General features: G+C 42.2%; 1 protein-coding gene across 2 annotated transcripts in view; it reads left to right on the top strand.

Annotated features, from left to right (window-relative positions):
• The first annotated feature begins 205 nt into the window (after positions 1-205).
• LOC144824694 (metalloproteinase inhibitor 1-like) overlaps positions 206-24,507 on the top strand; it is a 56,051-nt gene continuing 31,749 nt past the window's right edge. Inside the window, exons 1-2 of one of the 2 annotated variants that reach the window (XM_078683721.1) lie at positions 206-306; positions 18,268-18,436. In XM_078683721.1, the coding sequence (XP_078539847.1) occupies positions 18,313-18,436 (124 nt within the window). In that variant the 5' untranslated portion in view covers positions 206-306; positions 18,268-18,312. Of the gene's footprint in view, positions 316-18,267; positions 18,437-24,507 lie in introns of both variants that reach the window. The other variant, XM_078683722.1, reaches the window with a different exon arrangement.

Genomic DNA, 24,507 nt, shown 5'->3' with positions numbered 1-24,507 from the left:
TATGTTTTTTCTTTGTCATTCTTTGACATTTGTATCTCTTTATCTTCAAATGAGCCTCACCATTTTCTACATTGTTGTTTTTGTTCTCCCTCTCATACTTTACCTTGGTGATGCGTCACTCAGGTGGAGTGCTATGTGCTTCTCTTCCTAGTACTTCTAGGAAGCTTCACCCACTGAAAGACAATTAACCTATCTGCTCATCACTGACTGCCTTATAAAAGGACATACGTAGCCTTTAAATTCCAAATAAGCATTGGAAGAGCATCAACACTGTTCCACCTCCAAGAACTGAGCTTGAAGCCACAGGTAAGGAAGGTCTGTATAAATGTTTTAGAATGGCATCTGTAATTCTGAGCTTTCCAGAGGAATAATTGCCTAGTCTCACCATGGTCCTGACTAACAAAGACCTTTGCACCATTAAATATGAATTACTAGCGCCAACAGGCACATCTATGGCTTGCAAGATATACACATAAGGTAACTCTCTCAAGGGTAGAGGCCAGTGCAGAGTGCATTGTGTCAATGTACAGCACTGTTGTAATGGGACTACAATTGTTTAACACGAATTTACACTTCTTTTAAGGCATGTCCCGGGTTTTTCCTGAAAAGGAATTTAAACCTTAAATTAAGGCTGAGCAATATTTTGTTTCAAGATCCTTAGAACTGCAATCACAGATAGGTCTGAGAGTTTAATGCTAAGCTTTCTTCTTAAGTGCAAATTTGAGAGAGGATGAATTTTGAGTTTAATGCATAGTTGAGCCCCACCTTCAGATACATAATAGATTGGATCTTATACGTTGTTGCTCCCTTAGTATTCCATTGGAACTACAATCTTTCTGGATAGGTGTGAGGATTTTATTTTCCTTCATATTATTAAAAATATTATTCTCACAGTTATGTTGTTCCAAAGATTGGAGAGTTCACTGAGGTCCTACTGATGTCCTGGATTACAGTTTGGTCAGGATATCAGAGGATGTGTATATTTGTTCTACCAGCTATGGGGAAGAATCCAGGGCACTTTCATGCTGGCTTCCTGGCCTTCTCAACATCCATGAGTGATGAAATCCCATGCCCTACCAGAAAAGTCACTTTCATCACAAAGATCACTGCCGGGGACACGAGGACCTATAAATGTGGTGGGCAGTCCTGTGCCAGCGGGTCAGGGCCCCACAGATCTGGCATGCCACCCCTAAGCCTGTTAGTCATTTTAGTTCTTTGACTGTCAGCTTATTTTGAGTCTTTAAATTAATCATAAATCAGTTGTTAAATAGACCATTCTCTAATTTCCTCGTTTGCGTCTTGACCTTCTTTAATTGGCAGACTCTCTACAAACTTAATTGAGAGAGTCTTTCAACTTTTTGCATGTCTACTGTACTGAAGCAGCATACACATCTGGGATACCTGGGCTTCATTCTTGGCTTCTGAAGGACGGCCTGTCCTATCTTTTTATGTGCAAAATTTACCAACCTAACAGCCGAGTCTCTGCATTCGTAAACTTACTAATAACTCGTAGTTTGTGACCACAAATATAAACGTACAGAAACAGGTATGTTTACCTTTGTGAATCTGGCCCTACAAGTCAGAGCATGTTTAGTGGTTTAAGGTACATTTTCAGGGAGGAGTGCTCAGCTTGGACATAGGATTTTCAACTGAGCAAGCTCTATGAGCCTGGATGCACATTTTTCGCTATGATGTCCCGCAGTAGTCAAAACTGAAGAGCATGCAGATTCTTCAGGGCTTGTTAACTAGGGTGTTTGGGCACGGAACCACGTGAGTGCATCTAAAGAATTTAAGGCCTCATTCATGGGATTTTGGCATAGGGCAGTGGAGCAAGGCAGCTTGCTGCACTGCCCTACACCAGAGTGAAAAGGGCAGGAATGCACCATATTTAAGCAATACCGTGCATACCTGTCGTTTCTGCCTCGCTGGTGCCGTTTTGGCCGCCTATCGACAACGTAGGCAGAGTTTCACCATGGTGCAAGGGTGCCTCCGTTGCATCCAGGATTGTTTTTGTGCAGAAAGGCACTTTATTCTTTCTATGAGTGCTGCAGAATGCAGCACACACAGAAAGAGGATAAAACTAGGAGAAATAAACATATTTCTCCTTGTTATACCTCACCTCAGGAAGCCTATGAATTTAGTGCTTCCCCAGGATTACATCACTTTGTAAATCTGGGGAAGCGTCAAATTTCATGGGTATTGCGTGGGAAACCTCACTGCAACGCCCATGGAACAACTCCTGGGTGCAGAGTAAGTCGACGCAGAAATTTGCTCTGTGCCACCTTACCCATGATTTATGAGGCCACTTAAAGCCTCGCAGGGTGTCTTCAGGCAGCTTCAAAAATCGAAATGAGAGCCCTGGTCAGGCATGTACTACTTTACGTGGTGCAGAAGTGACACAGGGCTCTCATAAATAAGCCAATCAGTGTTTATGGTTTAAATCTTTTATTGGTTTTCCAAAACAAGAAAAACACACAGACCACATTTCCCCATCAGATGCAATAGTGCTAGTTTGTGCTTGAAACCCCTCCGGACGTGAGGTAACATAGATCAAGTCGTTAGTATAGGGGTCTCGCAACGGGGGAACCCAGTCCACAGCCAATCAGTGTTTAAAGGCAGAATGGGGCAGGTGCCAGTTTTAATGAACAGCTGAAGAGTGGAAGTGGAACAGCTGATGACAGCTATGGAAACATTTTTACATTTTGTAATTATCCTTCCGTGCGCCGATGCAAAAATCGAGAGTGGACATAGGAGACTCTGGTGAGCCAGCCAGTTATTAATGCACGTTTAGACAAGTTTTATCCTCTTAGTTGCATGTGGACAACTCCGTATATGAGCCAGTGTACATATAATTATGTAAACAAGGTATGCATTTAATGTACACTACCCTTATTAATGATCAGGTTTACCTAAAATCATTCCTGTTTGTAGCAAATAGGCACTCCCCCATAATCATCCCATTATTATATTATTATGCAAATGTTCCTTACTGCAAAAATATTTTTGGGGTTCAAGGCAGATGAATAAGAATATTGTGAGAATGGTTCATCAATGTGTATGAGTGAAAGGATCTGTAGTTTGATGCCACTTCTGGTATGTGTGGTCATGAGACAGGAAAAGGATAGGGAAAACTCAGTTGGAGACAAGGACTGATGGCGAGTGCATGACAGGGAATACCCCCATCAGTATTAGGTCACATGGTGCAATCAGAAAGAAATGTCTTGTCCAATAGGACCTTGACCAAAGAGATACAGGATCTCAACACCACTGCTTCCATTCAGCATCACACAAGTACAGCTCGGAGTTGTAGGTTACCTGAGTGCAGTCAATGCTTTTCACTTCAGTAAATGCAAAGTACCGACTGAATACATGCTTTGCCACAGATTTATAAGGGAGCAAGAACCCTTTGCAAATGCAGGGCAGCACTCCCATATTAGGTCACCATTCATAATCAGGACATCTGGTGAGCACAAAAGCTGCACTCATATCTTCAACCTTGCCCTCCTTGCATAGCAGTGCACTGGACATGCACTCACTGCTCTGCTATGTATTGCATCACCTGAGCCACGTGAGCATGGGGAAGGGACCGGCTGATGTAAAAGGGTAGGAATGTTGCTCTTTGCTCCACCTCTCATGTGTTGGTGTGCTCCATGATTATTGAATCCACAATATCGATGGGACAGAATGTTGAGGACAGAATATTGAAAATTAAATATTGACAGGTAATTAAGTCTAGATGTTCTATACCTAGCTTAACCTATATCTACTTACGGCTACATATAGTGTCAAGGTACACAGATGTGGAATTAGGTATAGTGAATCTATACATCCCTATATGCACTTACCTTCTGATATTCTGTCCTCAATATTAGTATGCCATAGTAATATCGGTGTCTATATTCAGTAAAACAATCTCATGTGTTTCATGAGTGGTGTAAAATTAGGTTTATAATGCAGACATACGACATTCCCGGCTCCTGCTTCCATTCCACCTTCATCTGCAGCAGTTTGGCAAGGTGTAAGGCTGCTGTAGTGGAATAGGAAGTCTGCCAGGTGCAGATTCCACCAAACTCTGCATGTGCAAGGGATGCTTTGGAATCTGCTTCTGTCACATCTCTGTGGCAGTGCTTTAATCTCATCATGGATATGTACCGGCCCCTTTGGCCATGCGTGTCAGGGCTGCTTACACTGGTATATAGTGAGAAAGAGTTCTCCCAGATACTTAAAGGTCCAGAGGGGGGAGAGATAAACCAAGCGCAAATAAACGAAACCTCAAAAAGGACCTATATTTCTTTTTAACATTGAATCAATCTTATCATTTTTTAAGGGATGCCAAGAGAGAGAACATATGGGTGATTATTTAAACAAGTTTATTAGTATTTTTACATTTTTATATAAAAGAATTGTTTTGACACATTTTTGCAACTGAATTGTACATTATAGGAACAAGCATTAGAATTACTCAATTTACATATAAACTTTCTTAGGAAACATTAAGAGTGCCCTCTAGTAACAGCTAATCTAATCTTTCATACATTCATACGAACATGGCAATCATACTATGAACTATTCTAAAATGACATATCATTCCTCACATACACAAAAAACAAATTTATACTAAACACAAAGGAGACTAATACATTTGGCAATTCTAAGGTGTACTAAGTGGAATACACAAGGGATCCAAGATGGTATGGGTCATCTAGTTATGATGGAATAAACTAGTTTGTATCCAAGACAATTGATGTTAGGCCGACGTACGTTTCGGTGAGAAACACCTTCCTCAGGGCCAAGGACAGTATAAGCAACAAATTATCAACACAATATATTTAAAAAGTTTGAGGGCAGCAGACAAATTTCTGAAAAGTAAAAGGTACAACAGAGAACATGTAAGTATCAATATTACTATTTCTTTTACATGACATGCTCAATCTTTGGCATCATATATAGACCCATGTTTTTACTTTGAAAAAATGACAACTATTTGCTCATAGCTAGTGATTCCTCCTTATGGATAGTTTGGATTAGATAGATCAGAGAGATTAGTGTTTAGCGGTGACAGAATAGAAATCAGATCCTAAGTGTTCCCTTTATATATTATGCACCAAAAAAGAGAGGTGTGTTTAAAGGCATGCAGTGCTACTAGTATTTACAAAAAAGTTTTAGAATTTAGTAATGGCATAAAGGCAACTTAATTTACCAATAATGTGATCTTTGTAGATACTGAATGTGGATCCTGGTCAGTCTTTAGTCAAACCGTTAGAACTGGAAAATTAAGAGAACTTTCATGATTATATGTAGGCATAAGGTGAAGTTAAAAAATGTCAATAGGCTTCTGTTTTTTTACCTCTAACGGTGATCTGCGGTTTTTAACTTATGGAGGCTGTTTTGGCGAAAGGCATACCACTTCCGTATGAGTGGCAAGTATTCTGTGTGAACAACAGAGATAGCCTGTTAGGTCACTAACCGTTTGTTGTATAGCAGTTATGTAGAATCATGTTTGCAGTCTATGTGACATAACTGATTATATATATTTTTAGAGATGAATTGAAAGTTTTTCGGTGCGCCATTGAATGTATGCTAAAACAAACAGAACAGAGTAGTATTACTTTTATTTGCTTTATATTGCGGTGAACACCAATTCATTAATTTAAGGCCCAGAACAAAATCTGGTATTGTGGTGATCAGATATGCAGCCTTAATATGCCAAATTCCGGTTTAGGGCTTCTCCTTCACCTTAGAACTGGAAATATAATAAGAAACTTTCATGTTTCTCTGTTTGCATAGAATAGTATTTGAGAAATGCCAATTGGCTAGCGCTGTTGTACCTCTAGCGATGGCGCGTGGTCTGAAGGTTATGTGGTCTGTTAATTGAAAGAACAGGAGGCTTCCGTGCAAATCGCATATATTCTGTGTAGACATAAAGTCGCCTTTTAGATATGCGGTATTTTTCTGCATTACAATTGTGTGGGGTCATGTCACCAGATTTATACAAATTACCTGTATGTAAGTTGTTGTAGATATTTGGACACTTTTTCCGTGCGCCTTTGATTGTATACTAAAGCAGACAAAAACAGAGAGGCTTAGACCCTATTGTGTTTCTCATTGTATTAGGGTGGTCACAATTACATTTATAACAGAGCTTAAACCGCCATAGTTAGGTTTGGTGTTCTACAGCATTTATAAAAGGATATATAACGACTGTGTAAACCTGGCATTTTAAGTTAAAGTTTGCTGCCTGGTGGTGTTCTAAAGCGACAAAAAAGAATGTTATTATATCTTTATTTAAAATTAGAATACTGATGTCTGTTAGTCACTGTCCGACATAACATTCTAGAATTTTTACACTAGGCGGCTAAAAAACGCCCCGTAATCTCCCAACCTGTGTGTATATTGGGGCTCCACTCTAGGTCTTACCTTCTTTTAAAACTGTATTTTCCGCTAACGTGGGTTCCTTGATTTATCGCCCAAGCGAGAAGATATTCGTCATGGAGCCTGAGGGGATAATGTAATGTGCCGTGAGACGCAGAACGTGAAGAGACCGTAAAGATTTCAGAGCGGAATGTTGATATCGGGGAAAATTGTTTATGCAGCTTAGATAGCGTAGACTGCATAACGAGTGTGAATGTTTCTCCCAGGAGGAAGAAAAAAGATGTTGGCTAGGAACTAAATTTAAGGCTAAAGATATTTAAAAGGGCACGGACTGCATAACAGTTCCTAACATTTCATACGACTGCATAGTTACAGCGTGTAACACCACGATAACGGAGCATGCATGCTGGTGATTTCTTACCTTTTCCATAATCGGCTGTTGCGGCAACCGGGGGTTCTGGGGACTGGTCCCAGGGAAAGACTTTACACCCGTGTGGGGAGCCTTTTAAAAGACCACTCGGAAATTACCAACAGGTGTGGGTGCATGAGCGTAGAGACAAGGTTCTCGCTCTGCTTAGGTTTCCAGGAGGCATAAACATAGTTAGCAGACAAGGGTTAGAGTGTGCATACTGCGGCGGCCATATTGGAGTTGGTTTTAATAAGACCGGGTGTAATGAGATTTAAACTAAATAAGGGGATATCATTATGTTCTAATTTGCTGGGTTAAAGAAAGGCTCAGATTTATGAAAGTTTGCAGTGTTGAAAAGCGCAGTTGGTCCACTAATACTCATATGATGTGTATGGTATCAAAGTCACATAAGCTTTACAGAGACAAGGTAATATCAGAGTGTGACTATCCAGGAAATTTCCTCGTTGTGCCCAAAACGCACTGTATCGCATAAATGGATCCAAAAAGTCTCACGTTTTTTGCGAAAGATTGTTGGATCTTTTCCGGGAGGTGTTCGGACATGTTCCAAAATCTGCCATCGCAGGTCTTGTTCTTTATGGCCATATTGGACAAAATGGGGTACCAATGGGGCATTGGTCTTTTGCGTTCTAATTGCAGACTTGTGTTCCGAGAGTCTGATACGGAATTCTCTAGATGTTTCGCCTATATACCCTATGTCACACGGACACATGATAAGGTATATTACATTTTTAGTCCTGCAATTGGTCATTTCTTTTAGGTTTCCTTGTTTTTGTCCATAAGTCCATCTGTCACCGGGTATGACCTGGTCACATGCATGGCAATTACCACATCTGTGATTGCCAATTGGTAGTGGTTGTCCATCGATTGTTTTTTGTTTGTTTGTATCTTTGCTTTTCCGCCTGCTGTGCACCAGTTTGTCTCGGAGATTTTGATTTCTTCTGAAGGCTAAAATAGGTTTGCTCAATTTATTTTCCTGGTCATTGATGTTCAATATCTTCCAGTTGTTATGGATCACCTTCCTTATCTTGTTATTGATAGTGGTGTGATTGAGAACACACACCAGTTTTTGTTCCTTGAATTTCGGAGTAGGATTCAAAAGGGCATCTCTGTTATAGTATTTTGCTCTTTTCATGGAATTGCGTATGAGACGCTTGGGGTATCCTCTTGCCAATAGCCGTTCCGTTAACTGGTTGGCATGTATCATGAAGTCCTTTATTGTCGTGCAGTTTCTTTTTATACGTAGGAATTCACCAAACGGAATAGAGTCTTTTTGGCAGTTAGGGTGGTAGCTGCCATGTTCCAGGATGGTGTTTTTGGCTGTGGGTTTGCGATATAGGTCGACTGTCAGTTCTCCATTTGCGTGTCTGATCCATATATCTAAAAATTCAACTTTGTCTGGGGAGAAGTTTTGAGTAAATTTTAAATTTATGTCCGCCAGGTTGAGCCATTCTATGAATTCCTTTAGATGTTCCTCCGAGCCTGACCAAATAAAAAACACATCGTCTATAAATCTGTGCCATCTCGAGATGTTTTCAAAAAAAGGTGCAATTTCATTATAAATATTCTTCCGCTCAAATTCTCCCATATATATGTTAGCAATGCTGGGGGCACAGGAAGCCCCCATACTGACTCCTTTGACTTGATGGTATACCTCATTGTCGAATTCAAAGTAGTTGCTTTGCAGAACCATTCTCAAGCAGTCTAGAATAAAAGTATCGGGTCTGGAGCCTGGTGTTCTTGCTAAGAGTGCTGCCACAGATTCTAGTGCTTTGTCTTGTGGAATATTTGTATATAGCGATTCTATGTCGCATGTGACAAGCAGTTGGGTAGCATTATTGAATGGGGAATGCTCAAGGACTTGAATCATGTGCCCAGTGTCCTTGATATAAGAGGCATATGTGGTAGTAAGGGGGCACAGGAAGGAGTCTAAATATTTAGACAGGGGTTCAGTGCTGGAGTTTATGGAGGCTACGATTGGTCTCAGGGGGGGGGTCCAATGTGTTCTTATGTGTTTTTGGGACACCGTAGATAGCAGGTATCACTGGATGGGTGTTAATAAGGTAGTCCATTTCTTTCTGGCAGATGTGTCCATCTACAAAGGCCTTGGACACCATAGTTTTTATCTCTTCTGTTAGATTAGTAAGAGATCGTCTATTCGTTCTTCTGTAGTGTTCCTCCACTCCTAACATTAGGTTGATTTTATCGGCATATTGGTTGGTATTCATGATCACAATCCCTCCTGCTTTGTCGCAGGGTTTTATTGTGATGTCTTGATTTTCTTGTAGCGTTTTCAAAGCTGATCTTTCCTCTTTCTCTAAATTAGGTTTGGGCATGGGAATATATTTCAGAATTCTCTCTAATTCATTCAGAACGCTTTTCTCAAAGATAGCGACTTCTGGTCCCAGCATATCCAATGTGGGAGTAAAAACGGAAGGGGGATGGCAACCTGATAAGTTCTCTTCTTCTTCGCTTGTGTCCCTGATGTCAAAAAAATTTCTTAATCTGATCTTCCTAAAGAAGGAAAAAATATCTTGATGTATTTGAAATCTGTTCGCTCCAGTACTCGGGACGTATGATAGACCTTTGCTCAATACTCTTACCTCTTCTGATGATAGATTATGCGAGGAAAGATTAAATATTGGTATAGATGTTCTGTCTGTTTTTTTTATTGTTTCCAATATTGTTGTCGTCTCGTCTGGACATATGGCTGAGGATGTGGAGGGTTCGGTTGTTGGTATGAAGTCGGTTGTTGATATTGGTTTTGATTCATTGTTGGGTAACGAGGTCTGCCTCGTCCCCTGCCCCTCGATAAAAAAGGGTGTCGTGGGCCTCGATTCGATCTTCCTGAGAACTGGCCCCTTTGATTGTGATTTGAGAAGCCATAGTCATAATCCTCCTCATTTGTTATTCCTTCCTGTTCTGAGTCTGAGGAATTGGTGTTAGAAAAGGTTTGAAATCTGACTCTTTTGTCAAACCTAGAATTATGGTAGGTCTGATCATAGGATCTGCTTCCTTCAGCTGGATCCTCTTGTTGTTGCGTATAGAAATCTTGTTTAAGATAAGGGTAAATTTTTTCTTGGGCGAACCAGCGGACATCTTTCCTTAATTTGTCCATTTTCTTTTTTATTAAGTAAGTATCAAATTCTACTATTTCTTCATTTATTTCCTGAAGAGTTTTCTTCGCATCATCCAGGGATGGATTTGCCTTTAGTTTCTCCTCTAGTTCATGGATTTCCTTCTGTAGTGCTCCCAACATATCTTTCACTGTGTTTATAATAAGGAGCATCCAATCGCGTGAACAGCGATTCGCTATGAGGGACCAACGCTCTAAGAAACTGCGAACTTCCACAAATAGAGCCGGCATGTTCCTGACTCTAAGTCCTATAGGGATTGCCCCTGCCTTTAGATATTCTCCCATAAAAAAGGCGTGCGATTCCATTCTTTTTGCTTTCTTTTTTAGGTTGACAAGTTTTAACCAATCTGTATTGGTTGTAGGTGTGCTGATTGTATTGGTCTTATTTCCACCTGTAATTTGGTCCATCATAGTGAGGAAATCTTCATCGGAGAAGCCGAATGTTTTTAAGTTATCCATGATAGTTGTGTATGGATGGGCAGGAGATGTTTATGAATGTGACTAAGAGTAAAGGTGTATGATATAGAAGAAAAGAAAGGAGATTTGAGTTGTCAACAAGGAGATAAGCGCTATGAGCTATGAAGTAAGCAAATAGAAAGGTATAGCTCTACAGTGAAAACTGTTGAGAAATATAGTGAGAAAGAGTTCTCCCAGATACTTAAAGGTCCAGAGGGGGGAGAGATAAACCAAGCGCAAATAAACGAAACCTCAAAAAGGACCTATATTTCTTTTTAACATTGAATCAATCTTATCATTTTTTAAGGGATGCCAAGAGAGAGAACATATGGGTGATTATTTAAACAAGTTTATTAGTATTTTTACATTTTTATATAAAAGAATTGTTTTGACACATTTTTGCAACTGAATTGTACATTATAGGAACAAGCATTAGAATTACTCAATTTACATATAAACTTTCTTAGGAAACATTAAGAGTGCCCTCTAGTAACAGCTAATCTAATCTTTCATACATTCATACGAACATGGCAATCATACTATGAACTATTCTAAAATGACATATCATTCCTCACATACACAAAAAACAAATTTATACTAAACACAAAAGAGACTAATACATTTGGCAATTCTAAGGTGTACTAAGTGGAATACACAAGGGATCCAAGATGGTATGGGTCATCTAGTTATGATGGAATAAACTAGTTTGTATCCAAGACAATTGATGTTAGGCCGACGTACGTTTCGGTGAGAAACACCTTCCTCAGGGCCAAGGACAGTATAAGCAACAAATTATCAACACAATATATTTAAAAAGTTTGAGGGCAGCAGACAAATTTCTGAAAAGTAAAAGGTACAACAGAGAACATGTAAGTATCAATATTACTATTTCTTTTACATGACATGCTCAATCTTTGGCATCATATATAGACCCATGTTTTTACTTTGAAAAAATGACAACTATTTGCTCATAGCTAGTGATTCCTCCTTATGGATAGTTTGGATTAGATAGATCAGAGAGATTAGTGTTTAGCGGTGACAGAATAGAAATCAGATCCTAAGTGTTCCCTTTATATATTATGCACCAAAAAAGAGAGGTGTGTTTAAAGGCATGCAGTGCTACTAGTATTTACAAAAAAGTTTTAGAATTTAGTAATGGCATAAAGGCAACTTAATTTACCAATAATGTGATCTTTGTAGATACTGAATGTGGATCCTGGTCAGTCTTTAGTCAAACCGTTAGAACTGGAAAATTAAGAGAACTTTCATGATTATATGTAGGCATAAGGTGAAGTTAAAAAATGTCAATAGGCTTCTGTTTTTTTACCTCTAACGGTGATCTGCGGTTTTTAACTTATGGAGGCTGTTTTGGCGAAAGGCATACCACTTCCGTATGAGTGGCAAGTATTCTGTGTGAACAACAGAGATAGCCTGTTAGGTCACTAACCGTTTGTTGTATAGCAGTTATGTAGAATCATGTTTGCAGTCTATGTGACATAACTGATTATATATATTTTTAGAGATGAATTGAAAGTTTTTCGGTGCGCCATTGAATGTATGCTAAAACAAACAGAACAGAGTAGTATTACTTTTATTTGCTTTATATTGCGGTGAACACCAATTCATTAATTTAAGGCCCAGAACAAAATCTGGTATTGTGGTGATCAGATATGCAGCCTTAATATGCCAAATTCCGGTTTAGGGCTTCTCCTTCACCTTAGAACTGGAAATATAATAAGAAACTTTCATGTTTCTCTGTTTGCATAGAATAGTATTTGAGAAATGCCAATTGGCTAGCGCTGTTGTACCTCTAGCGATGGCGCGTGGTCTGAAGGTTATGTGGTCTGTTAATTGAAAGAACAGGAGGCTTCCGTGCAAATCGCATATATTCTGTGTAGACATAAAGTCGCCTTTTAGATATGCGGTATTTTTCTGCATTACAATTGTGTGGGGTCATGTCACCAGATTTATACAAATTACCTGTATGTAAGTTGTTGTAGATATTTGGACACTTTTTCCGTGCGCCTTTGATTGTATACTAAAGCAGACAAAAACAGAGAGGCTTAGACCCTATTGTGTTTCTCATTGTATTAGGGTGGTCACAATTACATTTATAACAGAGCTTAAACCGCCATAGTTAGGTTTGGTGTTCTACAGCATTTATAAAAGGATATATAACGACTGTGTAAACCTGGCATTTTAAGTTAAAGTTTGCTGCCTGGTGGTGTTCTAAAGCGACAAAAAAGAATGTTATTATATCTTTATTTAAAATTAGAATACTGATGTCTGTTAGTCACTGTCCGACATAACATTCTAGAATTTTTACACTAGGCGGCTAAAAAACGCCCCGTAATCTCCCAACCTGTGTGTATATTGGGGCTCCACTCTAGGTCTTACCTTCTTTTAAAACTGTATTTTCCGCTAACGTGGGTTCCTTGATTTATCGCCCAAGCGAGAAGATATTCGTCATGGAGCCTGAGGGGATAATGTAATGTGCCGTGAGACGCAGAACGTGAAGAGACCGTAAAGATTTCAGAGCGGAATGTTGATATCGGGGAAAATTGTATATGCAGCTTAGATAGCGTAGACTGCATAACGAGTGTGAATGTTTCTCCCAGGAGGAAGAAAAAAGATGTTGGCTAGGAACTAAATTTAAGGCTAAAGATATTTAAAAGGGCACGGACTGCATAACAGTTCCTAACATTTCATACGACTGCATAGTTACAGCGTGTAACACCACGATAACGGAGCATGCATGCTGGTGATTTCTTACCTTTTCCATAATCGGCTGTTGCGGCAACCGGGGGTTCTGGGGACTGGTCCCAGGGAAAGACTTTACACCCGTGTGGGGAGCCTTTTAAAAGACCACTCGGAAATTACCAACAGGTGTGGGTGCATGAGCGTAGAGACAAGGTTCTCGCTCTGCTTAGGTTTCCAGGAGGCATAAACATAGTTAGCAGACAAGGGTTAGAGTGTGCATACTGCGGCGGCCATATTGGAGTTGGTTTTAATAAGACCGGGTGTAATGAGATTTAAACTAAATAAGGGGATATCATTATGTTCTAATTTGCTGGGTTAAAGAAAGGCTCAGATTTATGAAAGTTTGCAGTGTTGAAAAGCGCAGTTGGTCCACTAATACTCATATGATGTGTATGGTATCAAAGTCACATAAGCTTTACAGAGACAAGGTAATATAGAGTGTGACTATCCAGGAAATTTCCTCGTTGTGCCCAAAACGCACTGTATCGCATAAATGGATCCAAAAAGTCTCACGTTTTTTGCGAAAGATTGTTGGATCTTTTCCGGGAGGTGTTCGGACATGTTCCAAAATCTGCCATCGCAGGTCTTGTTCTTTATGGCCATATTGGACAAAATGGGGTACCAATGGGGCATTGGTCTTTTGCGTTCTAATTGCAGACTTGTGTTCCGAGAGTCTGATACGGAATTCTCTAGATGTTTCGCCTATATACCCTATGTCACACGGACACATGATAAGGTATATTACATTTTTAGTCCTGCAATTGGTCATTTCTTTTAGGTTTCCTTGTTTTTGTCCATAAGTCCATCTGTCACCGGGTATGACCTGGTCACATGCATGGCAATTACCACATCTGTGATTGCCAATTGGTAGTGGTTGTCCATCGATTGTTTTTTGTTTGTTTGTATCTTTGCTTTTCCGCCTGCTGTGCACCAGTTTGTCTCGGAGATTTTGATTTCTTCTGAAGGCTAAAATAGGTTTGCTCAATTTATTTTCCTGGTCATTGATGTTCAATATCTTCCAGTTGTTATGGATCACCTTCCTTATCTTGTTATTGATAGTGGTGTGATTGAGAACACACACCAGTTTTTGTTCCTTGAATTTCGGAGTAGGATTCAAAAGGGCATCTCTGTTATAGTATTTTGCTCTTTTCATGGAATTGCGTATGAGACGCTTGGGGTATCCTCTTGCCAATAGCCGTTCCGTTAACTGGTTGGCATGTATCATGAAGTCCTTTATTGTCGTGCAGTTTCTTTTTATACGTAGGAATTCACCAAACGGAATAGAGTCTTTTTGGCAGTTAGGGTGGTAGCTGCCATGTTCCAGGATGGTGTTTTTGGCTGTGGGTTTGCGATATAGGTCGACTGTCAGTTCTCCATTTGCGTGTCTGATCCATATATCTAAAAATTCAACTTTGTCTGGGGAGAAGTTTTGAGTAAATTTTAAATTTATGTCCGCCAGGTTGAGCCATTCTATGAATTCCTTTAGATGTTCCTCCGAGCCTGACCAAATAAAAAACACATTGTCTATAAATCTGTGCCATCTCGAGATGTTTTCAAAAAAAGGTGCAATTTCATTATAAATATTATTCCGCTCAAATTCTCCCATATATATGTTAGCAATGCTGGGGGCACAGGAAGCCCCCATACTGACTCCTTTGACTTGATGGTATACCTCATTGTCGAATTCAAAGTAGTTGTTTTGCAGAACCATTCTCAAGCAGTCTAGAATAAAAGTATCGGGTCTGGAGCCTGGTGTTCTTGCTAAGAGTGCTGCCACAGATTCTAGTGCTTTGTCTTGTGGAATATTTGTATATAGCGATTCTATGTCGCATGTGACAAGCAGTTGGGTAGCATTATTGAATGGGGAATGCTCAAGGACTTGAATCATGTGCCCAGTGTCCTTGATATAAGAGGCATATGTGGTAGTAAGGGGGCACAGGAAGGAGTCTAAATATTTAGACAGGGGTTCAGTGCTGGAGTTTATGGAGGCTACGATTGGTCTCAGGGGGGGGTCCAATGTGTTCTTATGTGTTTTTGGGACACCGTAGATAGCAGGTATCACTGGATGGGTGTTAATAAGGTAGTCCATTTCTTTCTGGCAGATGTGTCCATCTACAAAGGCCTTGGACACCATAGTTTTTATCTCTTCTGTTAGATTAGTAAGAGATCGTCTATTCGTTCTTCTGTAGTGTTCCTCCACTCCTAACATTAGGTTGATTTTATCGGCATATTGGTTGGTATTCATGATCACAATCCCTCCTGCTTTGTCGCAGGGTTTTATTGTGATGTCTTGATTTTCTTGTAGCGTTTTCAAAGCTGATCTTTCCTCTTTCTCTAAATTAGGTTTGGGCATGGGAATATATTTCAGAATTCTCTCTAATTCATTCAGAACGCTTTTCTCAAAGATAGCGACTTCTGGTCCCAGCATATCCAATGTGGGAGTAAAAACGGAAGGGGGATGGCAACCTGATAAGTTCTCTTCTTCTTCGCTTGTGTCCCTGATGTCAAAAAATTTTCTTAATCTGATCTTCCTAAAGAAGGAAAAAATATCTTGATGTATTTGAAATCTGTTCGCTCCAGTACTCGGGACGTATGATAGACCTTTGCTCAATACTCTTACCTCTTCTGATGATAGATTATGCGAGGAAAGATTAAATATTGGTATAGATGTTCTGTCTGGTTTTTTTATTGTTTCCAATATTGTTGTCGTCTCGTCTGGACATATGGCTGAGGATGTGGAGGGTTCGGTTGTTGGTATGAAGTCGGTTGTTGATATTGGTTTTGATTCATTGTTGGGTAACGAGGTCTGCCTCGTCCCCTGCCCCTCGATAAAAAAGGGTGTCCTGGGCCTCGATTCGATCTTCCTGAGAACTGGCCCCTTTGATTGTGATTTGAGAAGCCATAGTCATAATCCTCCTCATTTGTTATTCCTTCCTGTTCTGAGTCTGAGGAATTGGTGTTAGAAAAGGTTTGAAATCTGACTCTTTTGTCAAACCTAGAATTATGGTAGGTCTGATCATAGGATCTGCTTCCTTCAGCTGGATCCTCTTGTTGTTGCGTATAGAAATCTTGTTTAAGATAAGGGTAAATTTTTTCTTGGGCGAACCAGCGGACATCTTTCCTTAATTTGTCCATTTTCTTTTTTATTAAGTAAGTATCAAATTCTACTATCTCTTGGCATCCCTTAAAAAATGATAAGATTGATTCAATGTTAAAAAGAAATATAGGTCCTTTTTGAGGTTTCGTTTATTTGCGCCTGCTTACACTGGTACACTGGAAACCCATGTATAGAGGTGGGCTTGCTGATTTCCACAGTCCCCTGTCCCTGTGTCCAGGTAGCTCATGGCAGTGTATACTGAGTATTGGACACGCAAGCTTCTTGGTATGAATGTAGGCCACAAATGGAATCCTGGTTGGTCTCCAAACTGCACACATGGCCCATGAACTGAGCTCTTCTGAGTTGGAAACGCTGCAATGCATTTGAAAGGGACAACATTACCCATTGCAAATATACAGTCACAGCCTCATCATTCAAGGAAGTACTAAGGGCATCTGCCTCTCTTCCGTCTCTGATATAAATGCTCTCCTTGGAGTTGTATGCCATCCAGGACTGCTTACTATGTCAGTAAACAACTGTTAACTAGGAGTACCTGTGTCTAAGACTCCAAAGGCTTGTGTGAACCTGGAGTCTCCAATTAACTCTCCATGTCAATTAAAGTAGGAAACGAGCAAGAGCCCACATCTAAAATCGACTTGCATAGAAGTCAGGGTGGCAATGTCTAGGTCCGGCCTGGAGACATTTTAGTTGCATTACTGGCATCATATTTAAAACAATACGAATAGAGTTACTTTTCATCAACCCTCTTTATCCATTTGATTTTTCAAATGTTGCTGAAAATATGCTTTCTCTCACCTCAGTACACAGTAAATAAAAAAGGGCCCTCCCACTTCAGCCACTGGCTGCCTTCATTTTGAGCAATTGCATTATGCTTGTGAATATGTATACACACACCAAAAGTATAGTCCCTCAAGTTTTAGAAGTTGAAGGCACCTCTACTTTACAGTTTCTTGTAGTACCTATGTACAAGTAGGGTGGCATTACCTACTTTCGAAGCAATCAGGAAATGTGTGGAAAGTTCATCGTGATAAACCTCGTTTGGCATATGCAGCTTCTTTGTATATGCAAAATAATATGTTGAAGTCACCCCCCTCAGCGTTGAGGGACATATATGCAAGTATATATAAGGTATTTCTATAGCACAACCCTAACGAGAAGGCAGCAGAGACAAATCAAGAAATTGCATCTGACTTGAGAGGGACATCTGGTAACACAGTAAGGTACTGCAGGCTTCTAAAGATAAAGCGATTGGAACAGACTCAAAAAGGGTGTCTAGCACTTGATGTATTACAGATTTGTAAAATAATGATCAGCCTGTTGTAAATGACTCAAGAGGAACATTCATTCACAGCTGCCAGTACTGCAGGTTTTGCAAGTCCCAAATAAACTTGATTTCTCACATGCATCAGTAGAGTTCAGCCCTTGACTGTGCTCACTATAAACATCTCTGAGTTTGATGCCACAGAGGTGTATCTCAGTTTAAGAAATAGTCTGCGAAGAACCATTTTGTAGGTACTTGAAATTACCAGTTACTGCTGGTGCCTATGTATACATAAGGGTTTCTTCTCAGTGCTCCAGGGCTATTAAGACAGCTATTCAAGTTACAATAGTGACTCATCATCTTTAACCAGTTGGGCCTATTTATTTAACCCATAGAAAACAATCACAATTCATTAGAGTAGCAACATTGCAAATGCATTTTTTTTATTTTGAGTACTGCGATTTTGTGAACGAATTTGTACTCTCATTTGAGAGAGACATCTAGTAACCTCTAGAGGGGCTGAAGTCCTTAGTGAGGTCTTCAAGTTGTTGATTCTCACCGAGAGGGACATATGGTATTGGTTTGACGTATTGCACTATGTAAAAGGCCAGACCCATTGTTGACTTTACAAATACTTTCTATGGTACAGCGCAGAATGTGCATAAGCATCGCAGCCATATCCAACATCAGCTTTTGCGGAAAACCTGAAGTGCGTTTCTCATTCTTCTTCCCAACAGAACAACTGCTCCAGCTGAGCCACATCTGCAGCTATTCAGAAAGCCATGGACACCAGGAAGTGGGTCACCCTACTGGCTGGTGTGCTTTTCGTAGGGGCCCTTGCCCCAGCAGAAGCCTGCAAATGTATAATCAATCATCTACAGCGCTCCAATTGCAATTCAGAAATTGGTAAGTATATATATTGATCCATTTTTCATGATATGGGTTTTTGCTTTGACAACCCAAGGGGAAGCAGCCATTTTTAGGTCTTGTGACCTACAATGCGCGCAAGCGCATTGAGGGAGCGAGAATTCAAGTGCTTGAAATCCTCGTCAAACCAAGGGCTTCGTTCCTTGCGGTTTTCTTGAAGTTCACGTGGCCACAGGCACGCGCTTTTGGGCCATAAACTCTGTTCCCCACAGCCTTACATTCATTTCTCCTCCCCCTCCCCAGCCAGCTTCCCCCAGGCCGTAGCAGCACTCCTCCCACTCCAGCACCTCCCCTCTCTCTCCCAGCAAACACAGCCTTTACTTTCATTTCTCCTCCCCCTCCCCAGCCATGCCGAATTCTCCTCCCACCTCCCACGGCCGTCCTTTCTGCCCGCACAAGCCTTCTCTTCTCTCTGCTCTCCCCTCAGGCGCCGTGACATACTTCAAAGGCTTATCACTTCACACGGCCGCAGGCCGGGCAACCAGAGTACTTCAGTTGGTGCGCAGCCCCCCTCCCAGCACTGCCTTGTTACTCTCGGCAGCCAACTTTCGTTTCATGGTGGAACAAACCTCACTGATAACACTTCACACGGCCGCAGGCCGGGCAACCAGAGCACTTCAGTTGGTGCGCAGCCCCCCTCCCAGCACTGCCTTGTTACTCTCGGCAGCCAACTTTCGTTTCATGGTGGAACAAACCTCACTGATAACTATCGTCTATTGTAGCGAACAACACCAGGTTCAACTTGTGACTTCAGGCGCTACACGCATCTTTGCAGGGTGTGTGCACAACCTAACGCCAATTTTTGTAGCTACTTTTACGAGTATCATTGGGTATTACGACCCTGTCTACGTGCCTTGAAGTAGCATCCTGATGGCTTAAGGCGCTTGCTCACAAATCCGCACTCGATGCACTCTCTTATCTTCTCCTTCCTGCTACCTAGGCTCCGCATTTCACCCATTGAAATAACTTTACAGCAGCATAAAAGGGTATACAAACAAAGTAATGTAACTAAACAGAACATATATTCTTAACTAAATGTGGCATATACATGGATAATATATGGAACGTATGTAAGCATAACATACCATATGTAGAGTGCGGAGTGCAGATTCAGAGTGCAGTGTGCAGAGTGCAGATTGTGAGTGCAGATTGTGAGCGCAGATTGTGAGTGCAGATTGTGAGTGCAGATTCAGAGTGCAGATTGTGAGTGCAGATTCAGAGTGCAGATTGTGAGTGCAGATTCAGAGTGCAGATTCAGAGTGCAGATTCAGAGTGCAGATTCAGAGTGCAGAGTGCAGATTCAGACTGCAGAGTGCAGATTCAGAGTGCAGAGTGCAGATTTACAGTGCAGATTGTGAGTGCAGAGTGCAGATTGTGAGTGCAGAGTGCAGATTGTGAGTGCAGAGGGCAGATTCAAGATTGCAGAGTGCAGATTCAGAGTGCAGAGTGCAGATTCAGAGTGCACATTTAGAGTGCAGATTCAGAGTGCAGAGTGCAGATTCAGAGTGCAGAGTGCAGATTCAGAGTGCAGATTCAGAGTGCAGAGTGCAGATTCAGAGTGCAGAGTGAAGATTGTGAGTGCAGATTCAGAGTGCAGATTGTGGGTGCAGATTCAGAGTGCAGATTCAGAGTGCAGATTGTGGGTGCAGATTCAGAGTGCAGATTGTGGGTGCAGATTGTGGGTGCAGAGTGCATATTGTGGGTGCAGAGTGCAGATTGTGAGTGCAGAGTGCAGATTGTGAGTGCAGAGTGCAGATTGTGAGTGCAGATTCAGAGTGCAGATTCAGAGTGCAGAGTGCAGATTGTGAGTGCAGATTCAGAGTGCAGATTCAGAGTGCAGATTCAGAGTGCAGATTGTGGGTGCAGAGTGCATATTGTGAGTGCAGAGTGCAGATTGTGAGTGCAGAGTGCAGATTGTGAGTGCAGATTCAGAGTGCAGATTCAGAGTGCAGATTGTGAATGCAGAATGCAGATTGTGAGTGCAGATTGTGAGTGCAGATTCAGAGTGCAGATTCAGAGTGCAGATTCAGAGTGCAGAGTGCAGATTGTGAGTGCAGAGTGCAGATTGTGAGTGCAGATTCAGAGTGCAGAGTGCAGATTCAGAGTGCAGAGTGCAGATTCAGAGTGCAGATTCAGAGTTCAGAGTGCAGATTCAGGGTGCAGATTCAGAGTGCAGATTCAGAGGGAAGATTTAGAGTGCAGATTGTGAGTGCAGAGTGCAGAGTGCAGATTGTGAGTGCAGAGTGCAGAGTGCAGATTGTGAGTGCAGAGTGCAGAGTGCAGATTGGGAGTGCAGAGGGCAGATTGTGAGTGCAGAGTGCAGACTGTGAGTGCAGAGTGCAGATTCAGAGTGCAGATTGTGAGTGCAGAGTGTAGATTGTGAGTGCAGAGTGCAGATTCAGAGTGCAGATTCAGAGTGCAGAGTGCACATTTAGAGTGCAGAGTGCAGATTCAGAGTGCAGATTCAGAGTGCAGATTCAGAGTGCAGAGTGCAGATTGTGAGTGCAGATTCAGAGTGCAGATTCAGAGTGCAGATTCAGAGTGCAGATTCAGAGTGCAGATTCAGAGTGCAGAGTGCAGAGTGCAGATTCAGGGTGCAGATTCAGAGTGCAGATTCAGAGGGCAGATTTAGAGTGCAGAGTGCAGATTGTGAGTGCAGATTCAGAGTGCAGAGTGCAGATTCAGAGTGCAGAGTGCAGATTCAGAGTGCAGATTCAGAGTGCAGAGTGCAGATTCAGGGTGCAGATTCAGAGTGCAGATTCAGAGGGAAGATTTAGAGTGCAGATTGTGAGTGCAGAGTGCAGATTGTGAGTGCAGAGTGCAGAGTGCAGATTGTGAGTGCAGAGTGCAGATTGTGAGTGCAGAGGGCAGATTGTGAGTGCAGAGTGCAGACTGTGAGTGCAGAGTGCAGATTCAGAGTGCAGATTGTGAGTGCAGAGTGTAGATTGTGAGTGCAGAGTGCAGATTCAGAGTGCAGATTCAGAGTGCAGAGTGCACATTTAGAGTGCAGAGTGCAGATTCAGAGTGCAGATTCAGAGTGCAGAGTGCAGATTGTGAGTGCAGATTCAGAGTGCAGATTCAGAGTGCAGATTCAGAGTGCAGATTCAGAGTGCAGATTCAGAGTGCAGAGTGCAGAGTGCAGATTCAGGGTGCAGATTCAGAGTGCAAATTCAGAGGGCAGATTTAGAGTGCAGATTGTTAGTGCAGAGTGCAGAGTGCAGATTGTGAGTGCAGAGTACAGATTGTGAGTGCAGAGTGCAGATTCAGAGTGCAGAGTGCAGATTGTGAGTGCAGAGTGCAGACTGTGAGTGCAGAGTGCAGATTCAGAGTGCAGATTGTGAGTGCAGAGTGTAGATTGTGAGTGCAGAGTGCAGATTCAGAGTGCAGATTCAGAGTGCAGAGTGCACATTTAGAGTGCAGAGTGCAGATTCAGAGTGCAGATTCAGAGTGCAGATTCAGAGTGCAGATTCAGAGTGCAGATTCAGATTTTTGAGTGCAGATTCAGATACAGAGTGCAGATTCAGAGTGCAGATTCAGAGTGCAGATTCAGAGTGCAGAGTGCAGATTCAGAGTGCAGAGTGCAGAGTGCAGATTCAGAGTGCAGAGTGCAGATTCAGAGTGCAGATTCAGAGTGCAGATTCAGAGTGCAGATTCAGAGTGCAGAGTGCCGATTCAGAGTGCAGAGTGCAGATTCAGAGTGCAGAGTGCAGATTCAGAGTGCAGAGTGCAGATACAGAATGCAGATTCAGAGAGCAGATTCAGAGTGCAGATTCAGAGTGCAGAGTGCAGATTAAGAGTGCAGAGTGCAGATTGTGAGTGCAGAGTGCATATTCAGAGTGCATATTCAGAGTGCAGATTCAGAGTGCAGAGTGCAGATTCAGAGTGCAGAGTGCAGATTCAGAATGCAGATTCAGAGAGCAGATTCAGAGTGCAGATTCAGAGTGCAGAGTGCAGATTCAAAGTGCAGATTCAGAGTGCAGATTCAAAGTGCAGATTCAGAGTGCAGATTCAGAGTGCAGAGTGCAGATTGTGAGTGCAGAGTGCGTATTCAGAGTGCAGAGTCAGAGTGCAGATTCAGAGTGCAGATTCAGAGTGCAGAGTGCAGATTCAAAGTGCAGATTCAGAGTGCAGAGTGCAGATTCAAAGTGCAGATTCAGAGTGCAGAGTGCAGATTCAAAGTGCAGATTCAGAGTGCAGAGTGCAGATTGTGAGTGCAGAGTGCATATTCAGAGTGCAGATTCAGAGTGCAGAGTGCAGATTCAGAGTGCAGAGTGCAGATTCAGAGGGCAGAGTGCAGATTCAGAGGGCAGAGTGCAGATTCAGAGTGCAGATTCAGAGTGCAGATTCAGAGTGCCGATTCAGAGTGCAGATTCAGAGTGCAGATTCAGAGTGCAGAGTGCAGATTCAAAGTGCAGATTCAGAGTGCAGAGTACAGATTCAAAGTGCAGATTCAGAGTGCAGAGTGCAGATTGTGAGTGCAGAGTGCATATTCAGAGTGCAGATTCAGAGTGCAGAGTGCAGATTCAGAGTGCAGAGTGCAGATTCAAAGGGCAGAGTGCAGATTCAGAGGGCAGAGTGCAGATTCAGATGGCAGAGTGCAGATTCAGAGTGCAGATTCAGAGTGCAGACTCAGAGTGCAGATTCAGAGTGCAGATTCAGAGTGCAGATTCAGAGTGCAGAGTGCAGATTCAGAGTGCAGAGTGCAGATTCAGAGTGCAGATTCAGAGTGCAGAGTGCAGATTCAGAGTGCAGATTCAGAGTGCAGAGTGCAGATTCAGAGTGCAGATTCAGAGTGCAGAGTGCAGATTCAGAGTGCAGAGTGCAGATTCAGAGTGCAGATTCAGAGTGCAGAGTGCAGATTCAGAGTGCAGAGTGCAGATTCAGAGTGCAGAGTGCAGATTCAGAGTGCAGAGTGCAGATTCAGAGTGCAGATTCAGAGTGCAGAGTGCAGATTCAGAGTGCAGAGTGCAGATTCAGAGTGCAGAGTGCATATTCAGAGTGCAGATTCAGAGTGCAGATTCAGAGTGCAGAGTGCAGATTCAGAGTGCAGATTCAGAGTGCAGAGTGCAGATTCAGAGTGCAGATTCAGAGTGCAGAGTGCAGAGTGCAGAGTGCAGATTCAGAGTGCAGATTCAGAGTGCAGATTCAGAGTGCAGAGTGCAGATTCAGAGTGCAGATTCAGAGTGCAGATTCAGAGTGCAGATTCAGAGTGCAGATTCAAGATTCAGAGTGCAGACTGCAGATTCAGAGTGCAGATTCAGAGTGCAGAGGGCAGATTCAGAGTGCAGATTCAGAGTGCAGAGGGCAGATTCAGAGTGCAGATTCAGAGTGCAGAGTGCAGATTCAGAGTGCAGAATGCAGATTCAGAGTGCAGATTCAGAGTGCAGAGTGCAGATTCAGAGTGCAGAGTGCAGATTCAGAGTGCAGAGTGCAGATTCAGAGTGCAGATTCAGAGTGCAGAGTGCAGATTCAGAGTGCAGATTCAGAGTGCAGAGTGCAGATTCATAGTGCAGATTCAGAGTGCAGATGCAGAGTGCAGAGTGCAGATTCATAGTGCAGAGTGCAGATTCAGAGTGCAGATTCAGAGTGCAGAGTGCAGATGCAGAGTGCAGAGTGCAGATTCAGAGTGCAGATTTCAGATTCAGAGTGCAGTTGCAGAGTGCAGTTGCAGAGAGAACTCAGCAGCACCACCACAGCATCACTCAGCACCACCACAGCATCACTCAGCACCACCACAGCATCACTCAGCACCACTACAGCATCACTCAGCACCACCACAGCATCACTCAGCACCACCACAGCATCACTCAGCACCACCACAGCATCACTCAGCACCACCACAGGATCACTCAGCACCACCACAGCACCACTCAGCGCAATCCCAGCATCACTCAGCACCACCACAGCATCACTCAGCGCCACCACAACATCACTCAGCGCCACCACAACATCACTCAGCGCCACCACAACATCACTCAGCGCAATTCCAGCATCACTCAGCACCACCACAGCATCACTCAGCGCCACCACAACATCACTCAGCGCCACCA

Source organism: Lissotriton helveticus, chromosome 3_1 (genome assembly GCF_964261635.1).
Source record: "Lissotriton helveticus chromosome 3_1, aLisHel1.1, whole genome shotgun sequence".
Lineage (NCBI taxonomy): Eukaryota > Metazoa > Chordata > Amphibia > Caudata > Salamandridae > Lissotriton > Lissotriton helveticus.
Note: the sequence above shows the minus strand (reverse complement) of the source record. Positions and strands in the feature narration are given on the sequence as shown.